Here is a 9,645-nt window from a genome sequence, read left to right as displayed (position 1 = left end):
TATATTAAACTTTTTTTGCTTTATCTGTTGAACTTCAAGAACTTTCTGTTTTTCCTTTATCCATCTTTTAGTAGCACAATTTTCAGGGTTTTTTTCCAACCACCCTTTTCTCCAACATGTAATTTTGATGCAAAAGCTCTCCTGTTGATGGTGCCATTTGAACTGTATATTTGTTAAAAATGTGTATCTGTGAAACTGAAAATATTTGCTTAGTGTGTGCTCGAGGCTGACAAAGAAGCAGAGGTACTCTTCAGTCTTCCTAGAGTATCACAGAGACCGTTTCTACCTCTCAGAGAAGAAGAGAGGAAGGCTCTAAAGATCATCGTCCAGGCTGGAACTCAATCAAGTCATCAGGAGTGGGCGGAGCCAGAGACACATTTCCAGAAGAGTCCAAAGACAAACTCAGCAGTGACTGCTCTAAACACCAAATACTCCAGTTTTTGCATGATTGTTTGGAATGGGTTCCAGGGTGGTGGTCTCCATAGGGATTGTGTTCCTTATTGCTGGTGGGAAAACCTGGGCTGCTGCAAAAACCCAGATTAGCGCTCGTGCCAAAGAGACTCTGAACCAGACCTGGGCGGATGGAGAGGTGGCAGGCCCGCGGCCAAGAGCTCGCATCAACTACCAGCTGAGGATCTACCAGCTCCGGAGGCCAGACACAGAGAAAGAAAAGCAGCAACCTCCACAGAGGCCAGAGGAAGCGGGGGGGGGCCCTGAGCAGCTAGGGATAGAGAAACCTGTCCACCGGCTGATACCTATCCAAGGCCCGGATCTGAATCCACACTTTGAGCCGGAAACTAGGGTGTTTCTAAAACACACAGTCTCTGAACTCTGCCACCGTTTGGTTCAGGCTAACTCTAAACACTCTTGCAGGTGATGGTGATCGCTGACCACCGGGTGCCGGTACCTGCCGCCAGCGTGGCAGCCCACTGTGGGGAAGGAGAAGTTGCCGTGGAAGTCAACCAGAACTTATTTGGTAACAGTAGCCAGTTGTTTGTTTGGTTGATTGATCCACCGTGTCTCAGCGTTTGGTCTACATGGAAACATTAAGCATGCAGGGGTCAGGTTAGAGGCCCGGACTGGAAAACGGAGCGGATCGTTAAAGACGGGACAGTCGGCACTGATGGCTGCAAATGGCACAGACTCTCTGATCAATATTATGTCTCTGCTAATTTCTTTCACTCTGAGAAAGAAGCATTCTGCTTTCATCTGCTGGTCCGATACGCTGACTTTACACAGGAGGGAGGGGGGAGAACCTTTTTATTTGTCCTGTAGATGAACCTGAGTGTTATTGACTGGTCCAGGAAAGGAAACAGCCTCAGGTAACGGCTCATTATTTAAATGGCACCTTTCTGCTTTTGTTCTTAGGCAACGGTCAGCTTATCTATCCAAGCGATCTGACCTTAGGAGGCTGCGTTGCTCAATCGACCACCGACCACATCCTGTTGTTCCAGACAGAGTTACACGGCTGCAACAGCATGTTAAATGTATGGATGACTTTTTTTTGTTTTGTTTTTTCAACATTCCACTTTGGCGAACGTTTAAACTCGCTGTTTTTGTGTTTTAATTCAGATGACTGAAGACGCCCTCATCTACTCGTTCTCCCTTGAGTATTTGCCGACACCCATCGGTAACACTTTTATTTTAAAAACCAACCCCGCCGAGGTGGTGATTGAATGTCATTACCAAAGGTATGCACAAAAAACGAGCGCCACCTCTGCTGATGCGCATTAGACCTTTCCCATTGTAACCTACTTGCGAGGCTTCTATGTTGAGGTTTTTCATATTTTTCTTTTTTTGGTATAATGGAATGAGTTTATTTTGCTGTACAGCAAAAAGTAATTGTTCAGGAAACGTTGTGTTCCACTCCTTGCCAACAGGGGGAGCTATAGGAAGGCGACTGCCTCCTTTTTCATTAAAAGGTCCAAAACAACTTGCATTATTTAGGTTATTGTAATGTTGTTGGGCTGCTAAAGTGAGGACCTGCTGAATTTTAGGCTCTGACATCGTTTGAACTATCGAAACCCTGATTTTTATTTTCCTCCACAACCTCAATTGTCCCTTTTTCCACATGTGACAGATTTAGATGTAGTTCTTGTTTGAATTGTCCTCTCAGGAGACATTATGTGAGCAGCAATGCCCTGAGGCCCGCCTGGGTGCTGTTTGCCGCCATGATGGAAGCAGAGCAACAGCCGCAGTTTTCGCTGCGTCTCATGACAGGTGGGTGCACGTGGAATCAAATAAGCCCATCCCGGCACTGAGAGTGGGAACTTTTAAATCAGGATTTTACAAACTGTTGACTCTTCTGCGCAAATAAAAATGAACCCCCCACCGTTGAGGATATATCTCATCGAAAAGCCTCTCAGTCAAAAACAGGCCCTCTGCTGTTCCTTATCAATGACGCTGCTATGGCATATTAAGTTATTATAATCTTATTTACGATAACCTTTTATTGCTCTGATATATTCAATCAGCCGCTGCTCTGCTTTTTCCATGCTTTTCTTGTTATTTCTTTTAAACAGAGGACTGGCAGTCCCCACGACCGTCTAACGTTTTCTTCCTGAGTGACGTGATTCACTTTGAGGCGGTTCTTCTCGGTTACCACGTTCCCCTCAGGATCTACGTGGACAGCTGTGTGGCCACTGTGACCCCCGACCCCGATTCCCAGCCCAGATACCCCTTCATCGACAACTTCGGGTGAGAGGAACTGTCCCAGCTACAAGGACGACTGTGAATGTAAACACAGAAACGCTGGTGTTTTTCCAAAATGTCAGCTCGTCATAATAATGGAATATTAGTTAGTCACATTCTCGCTGTAACTCAAGAACATTTACTGTCCTGCAAGGAGCCGCTGAGTGTTTATTAACACGCATGTCTTATTTTGCCATATAAGGTGTTTAAGGGACAGCAGGCTGACCGGCGCCAAGTCTTTCTTCCTGCAGAGGAGCCAAGAAGATAAAATTCAGTTCCAGCTGGAAACCTTTAGGTTCCACCAGGACCATAACAATTCAGTACGTACTCACCAGTGTGGGTTTGGTTTAAAATGTTACTTCATGCATCTTTTTTCCCAGCAGAGAGAATGATAATCAATGGTTAAACTACTGTAAAAGTGAAACTTTTGAAGGTTCTTGGAAAAAGCCCAGTTGATACGGTTCAACTACCAGAAATGGGAAATAGTGATGGGAAATATATACAAAATCCATCTGGAATGCACTGCATGCTTCTTTTAAAGGCCGTCATGTCATGGAAGTCATACAAATGTATCGGTTTCAAATAACTTTACATAGAAAATGCGTAACAGAGCTCACAGCAGACAGGACAAAAAGAACAAAGAATGAACACAACTGCACCTCATAGACTGCTAGCCATGTGTTGCTAACTAGCAGCTGGTGGGTAAAGTGCCTTTGGGTAACTTAACTTGTCTCTGTGTACTTTAAGGCTTCTTTCACTGTATAAACAGTGGCACCTAGTGGCCAGCTCGTGTTAAAGCGTCAGTTCAAGACTGGACAATGAAGTTTTTGCACTTTTTAGGTCACTGACATGGATTAACTGTCTTTGATTACATTTATTTCCCCAGGTCCACATCACATGTCAACTGAAGGCAACATCTGTGTCCGGTCCCATCGACTCGCAGCACAAATCCTGCTCATTCTTGACTGAAGCCAACAGGTTGGTTCCCAGCAGGTCACGGTGATGATGGAGATGTGTGCGTCGTCTGTAACGTCACTGGTCTGGGCAGATGGGTGGCATCAGATGGAGACAACATGGTGTGTCGCTGCTGCGAGACCAGCTGTGGTGAGCAGAGACGGAAACGACGGTCGGCAGTAGATGCCGGTACGGTTTACAGGAGCAACGCGACAATCTCTCCTGGGGAGGAACCCTGAACACCCAACACCATCCTGACCTGGCTGCATTTGTTCTATTAATCACCTGCTATTCAATTAACTGCATTTATTGTGTGGACCAGTTTTGGGTTAATTGTCCACACAATCGTTTGTTAAAATGGATCCCTGAAGTCTTTTTTTCTTTTTTCCTGAAATGCAATCAGGTTTCCCTCCACACACACAGTGGGAGGGCAGAGCCAGTCTGGGCGTGATCCTGCTGGAGGAGGACACCCAAGAGCTCCCTCAGGAGCCGGCTCCTCAATCCCCAACAGGTGCTGTTCACATCAGCGGAAAATGCACTAAACCTATTAGTTCAGGCTTCACCTTCCAACTCAAAGACCCGGTCCTGATTGCTTTTTGCTATCCTTCCCCCCCCAGCCTCCTCTTCCTCCATGGCCTTCTTGTGTGGAGCAGGTGCAACGATTGCTTTCGTGCTGCTGGCGTTGGTCGGTGCAGTCGTCTGCAGCAGGACAAGCAAACCAACAGCTTATACCGTTTGTAGCTGATGTGAGGCAATAAAAAAAGTCCATGCTTATTTTTCACCTTGTTTTTTTTCTTTGTTTTTTTTAATATTCAATCTTAGCACAGCTTCTGACACCATTAAATCAATTTCAAACAAAACCAATTATGGTGAGTTATGAATGAAAAGGTAAAGGCAGAAGCTTTCCTATGCTAACTGTTGCCACCAACATTCAGAAATGAAAATGAACAACAGATAATTAGTTTCAAAGAGATTCACCATTTTCTTAAATGGAGAATTTCATGTTTTCAAAACTATGCTGGCAAAACTATACTTTTCAAATGTTGTACGGTAAATCTACAAACACCTCTGAGATTATATGAACTCTTAATTGAAAAGCTCCTCTACTGAGTCAGGGACTGTTTTTTTATCTGTGCATTGAACATTATCATTGTTTTATAGAAAAACGAGTCACGTTTCAGGACATTTGAAAAAAGTGGATCCGTGTGGGTATAATCAGCCTTTTTAATGACACCTATTGCTCATTTTTGCAGTTTTATTACTGTTTATGGTCATTTTAAAGGTGGATCCCCACAATTCACGCAATGAATGGAAAAATGAGTAATAGATTAAATGCAGGGTCTTAAAATTTAACACAACTCTGCATTTGTACAAGATTGCAAATGACTGATTATTTTCCCTGTGATGTATTCAATATGTTGTTTCCAAGTTAACTTTTCATCAGTGACAACCCCAAGGACTAATATTAATGTTCCAAATTACCATTGCATTCCCAAAAACCATAACTGTTTTCTTAATAATTAAGATAATTGGACAAATGGACAAACAGTACTGGACCAATCACCGATCCTTGTGGTACCCCACAGGTAATTTTTCAAAATACTGATATATGCTGATACAACTCCCTCCCATTCAGCTTTATTTTGGGTGCATTTATTGGGTGTTATAACAAGTATTGATACCTTCTGTGGCTTTCTAACATAAAAACAATGTTGGTTTAACATTAGCTTAAACTTTTAGCATCAGTGTGCTGCTGCATAATTAGTGACAAAAATAAACGCTAATTTTGCAAAGTGCCAAAAGGCTAATTCATGGAATGGATGGCCAGATATGTCGAAGCTTATTTCATGGGGAATTTCTCAGCTCGTGACGATACCGTGCTACCATACATGAGCAGTCACTGTTGTTTGAAATGCTTTGGGCATCTTTTTTACTCAAATGAAGTCAGTCACATGGACGGGACCCTCCAATGTAGACAGCAACCTGAACAGTTGGAGTTGGGAGTCATTTTTAAAAATGGAGCTAGAGAGAGCAGAATGAGAGATCACTATGGTGACAGGATTAGCATGAATGCTGCTGGGATTCCTGTTCGAATGGGTCACGTTTACTGGCATTAGCTGCATTAGCTGCATTAGCGCAACTGTTGGAAAGATGACGATGCTGAGCTGTGCACTTTTCGCAACAAATCAGCAGACATCTAATGATGAATTGAATTTCCGATAAAGACAAATTGTATTTTACCATTCAATTTTTACCTTTAGGACAAGCAGAATGTTTGTCGTTAGCAATATCAGTTATTTATGTTCCTCTTCCCTTTAATCAGCGCAGGTCATCCATTTAAAGACTGAAATGGGTTAAAAGGGGTTAAACTGCTGCCCCCATGAAATATGCCCACAGTGAGTTACTGTGTGTTATTGCTCCTCAGCCATCTTGATTTAATGCCAGACAGGCTTTTCCCAATATTTTTGAAACATTAAATTAACATAAATACACCAAGTAATGTTGGAGAGCCCAGATCATTAAAAAATTGTGACAAATACACGTGTACATGATGAGGAAATAAGCAGAAAAGGTATGAAATGAACCAGAGTGGCAGCCTCGAGTGCTGGATTCACGCATGGATGATTTGCATGGTTAATTTTTAGGAAGCCTGCAGCTGGGCCCGCCACTTCTCTGACATAATTTAATACACTCCGTTTGCACTGAGCTGCCATGTAATTCAATTGAGCTGTGTGAGATTTCTCCATCTTTCTGCTAATCCACATCAGAGACCAAGAAAACCTTTAAAACATGAAAAAAAGGGGGGGGGGGCGCCATTGGCTCCATGCTGCGAGGTGCAAAATAAACTAACAATTTTTTTTTTAACTTTCAAGCCATTTCCAGCTTTTCCCTTTGCACCCCCCCTCCTCCGCCCACCTCTCATTTTTGCCAGTGGCGGCGCATTCGTGAAATGGGGCTCATCATGAACTGTTGCTCGCAAGCCCGGGAAGACGAATAGACATAATTAAAAAGCCCATAAAGTTGAGAGCAGGGGCTTTTATTACAGTAATATGTGAAGGCCTTGGTTTAATGGGGTGTTTGTTCCCATGTGTGGGGCTGACTGCAGCAATAGTTTATTGCTGGAATGATGCTAATCCCCCTCCCCTCCCCACACCACCACCTCCATCTCCTACACCCCAGAAGGGAATAAAAAGCCGAACCTAACATACGGCAGCAGGACGCGTGATGGTGACGAGCAATGTGCGGTGACTCATTCTCAGAGCTACAAGCCTCCGCACACAAAGGTCGTTGGTTCCTACTGAGGTTTTTGTGGGGGGGGGGGTTGTCTGAAGACAAGCTCTGGTGGTGCTGCGGCTTGGTATAAAAACCTTACTGGCTTAACAATGCTCCATTCTGGCCAAAGGTTACTGCAGCACTTTAAGACGACAGGATTGGCCACTAGATGGCGACTTGTTTTACTTTACATTAAGAAATAATGAAGTCACCATGGTAACAGCAACATTTAACTCTCACAAGCTTCCACAGAAACAAAAAACCCCAACAATTCATGTCATCCCTTTATCTCTGATGTCAACAAAATAAAATGAGACATTTGAACTAGTCATAAATCAGTTGTGTTTAAAGCTGCCAGCAGCGTATTAGTGGTTTAATTTCAGTAAAATGCATGAGTCCTAAAAATAACGACAACAAACCACACGGTGGAGCCGCCAATGGAAAAATGTTGCAAAACCAGGAGTTAAACTGTGCACGTGCATGATCGTCCTACTTAATGTGCACCACAACATATTTGAGCTCATGCGGGTTGTTGGACGGGGCCCCTCTCCATTACCTCTCCGGCTAATGCTTCCCAGGCACATGGGACGCATGTGGCAACAGCCAGAGCAGGCAGCAGACTGTAACAGTCGCTAACGACTTGCGCGAGCCGCGGGGGGGGGGGGAGCGCCATCATGGCAGAGGCGATTACCCGCCTGCAGGGCGGTTATGACGGCACGGGCCGAAAACTGGCGGGCAGAGTGACGCAGGATCCTGAATCAGCCATTTTCCTCGACAGGATGTCTGACCCTTGAGGGCGCGGGCACGCAAACACACTCACACAGGCCATCAAAAGTAATGGTGTGTGTCCTGTAGCAGTCATAGAGGCTGGGGGGGGGCTGCATAACGACGTTACCGTCGTCGAAGGAGCATGCTGAGGAGTATCGTTCCACGCCATTGCCGTGCTTCCAGCGCACACAGGTGGTCGGACAGAAGCGGGTATCAACACCAGACTGTTGGGTTGACAGGACAACACTCTTTTATTCCATACGACGCCCTGCGTGTGTCGGCGATTCTTCTGCTGGATAAAAACAAGCATCGCTGCTGCTCAACGTACGTCTCTGTCCATAAATGAAGAACAGATAAAGATTTTCATGAATGGACCCCATATAGGGTCACCAAATCGATGCCTGAATTCAAATAAAAGAAAATAATCCTTTAGTTGCATTTGAATTAAATAAATCTGTTTTTTATTTCTGTGGGAAAATTGGTCAAAAATGGGTATAACCCCATTATTTATTTATTCATAGAAACTTGTGGACAACTAAATTATTGATCAAATGAACCCTTTTGCTTTCCCAGTCAAACATGATCTAAAATGATCTGATTCTCCTCTGATGTCATAGACGAAGACATTACTCTCTCATGTCTGTACCGCAGCCACCTTCTCGGCCGTATTCTTATATCCTCTGACTCTGAGAACGTGCAGGTTGTGTGCACGTGACCCCTGTCCAGGCCCATAATTAGCCCTCTTAATTATGAGAGAAATAAAGTTGCTTAGGAAGGAAATAGATTTAATTAGCCCGGTCTTTGCCCAGACGCGTGTGCACGCCATCAAACACGCATACATTCGCGACCACGTGCGCGCACAAAACAATTAAGCCTCCTTTATCCTGGCTAATGGCTTCAGCGACTCAGAGCCTTTCTCATTAAAACTATCAATAATATGCTGATTACAAGCATCCACGGGCTCCCTCCTTTATCGAGGCAGAAAAGGGACAAGAGGGGGTCTTGGGGGGTTTGCAGGGGTGGGGCAGTTTGACGGCAAGACCTTATCTGTTGGAACCAACGTTTAAACGGTCGCCCGGAGGAGCCTGGAGAGGCCGCGCTTTATTGTGCGCAGCTTATCTTATCATGGAGGACGCGTGCGTCTTTGGCGCTGAGGAAATTCCAATGAAGTCGGTGTGGCTGAGGGCTTTATTGAGGGGTGATAGCAGACGCTCCCGTCTGGCCGTCTGCGCTTCCATAACGTTTAAAGTCTCCCTCTAGTCCGAAAGGGGCCGTTTTTTTGGTACCGCGTGCAGTGATGTATGTGTAGAATGTGACACAATATGCAGGTTTTTCTCAAATGTGTCCCTCAGAGTCTGAGAAATGACGTCACCAATAGCCCATTATCCAGCAGATGGTGGATATGAGCTCTTTATGGGATGGTATCATTTTTATGGAATGTGCGTTGGCATGTGCGTGGCAGTCATGTGACCATAAAGCCTGAACTCGCATTTGGGAGTCACGTTACTGGAAATAATGTGGGTTTTGCGATGTTAGAGTGTTATGCTCCAATTCAAACTGGAGTTTAGCTGCGTTGGCAACCATCCGATCCTCCTCCCAGACAGGTCAACATTTTTATTTACTGTCAAACGATGAGACCTTTATCACCGCACGGTTTAGCAAAGCAATTTCAGTCAGAAATGAGCCGAATCGGCCTTTTTGTGCGAGAGCGAAAGGCGTCTGTCACGCTGGCAGGAAGTGGCACACGTCTGCGCCGTGACCTTCATCCTCTTCCTGCTCTGACAGAACCGGGTGTCCTCCCAGTGGACCGCAGAGGAAAAAGGTGGTGTTGACCCCTGGTGCCACGCCTTCGCTCTCACCTACTTCGTCGTGTCCCTGATGGGGGCTGCTGCTGTTTCCCACTTGGAGCTATTGTGAAAGTTGCCTTTCATCCAGGTTTAGGGGTCTCCTGGGGTCACG

General features: G+C 45.0%; 1 protein-coding gene across 1 annotated transcript; it reads left to right on the top strand.

Annotated features, from left to right (window-relative positions):
• The first annotated feature begins 355 nt into the window (after positions 1–355).
• On the top strand, positions 356–4,419 carry LOC130523095 (zona pellucida sperm-binding protein 3-like). Its single transcript, XM_057028068.1, has 11 exons — positions 356–802; positions 874–976; positions 1,369–1,487; positions 1,573–1,691; positions 2,117–2,220; positions 2,523–2,697; positions 2,894–3,011; positions 3,578–3,669; positions 3,740–3,834; positions 4,049–4,156; positions 4,263–4,419. The coding sequence occupies exons 1-11, from the start codon at positions 458–460 to the stop codon at positions 4,388–4,390; spliced, it is 1,506 nt and encodes a 501-aa protein (XP_056884048.1). The 5' UTR covers positions 356–457; the 3' UTR covers positions 4,391–4,419.
• Positions 4,420–9,645: the final 5,226 nt, after the last annotated feature.

This window comes from Takifugu flavidus, chromosome 3 (assembly GCF_003711565.1).
Source record: "Takifugu flavidus isolate HTHZ2018 chromosome 3, ASM371156v2, whole genome shotgun sequence".
Taxonomy (NCBI): Eukaryota; Metazoa; Chordata; class Actinopteri; order Tetraodontiformes; family Tetraodontidae; genus Takifugu; species Takifugu flavidus.
Note: the sequence above shows the minus strand (reverse complement) of the source record. Positions and strands in the feature narration are given on the sequence as shown.

Excerpts from the sequence above, each read along its gene's own strand:
- LOC130523095 (XM_057028068.1), top strand. The coding sequence starts at position 458 with ATGGGTTCCAGGGTGGTGGTCTCCATAGGGATTGTGTTCCTTATTGCT. Across the intron at positions 803-873 it reads ACTTTGAGCCGGAAACTAGG|GTGATGGTGATCGCTGACCA; the intron begins GTGTTTCTAAAA and ends ACACTCTTGCAG. Across the intron at positions 2,221-2,522 it reads TTCGCTGCGTCTCATGACAG|AGGACTGGCAGTCCCCACGA; the intron begins GTGGGTGCACGT and ends TCTTTTAAACAG.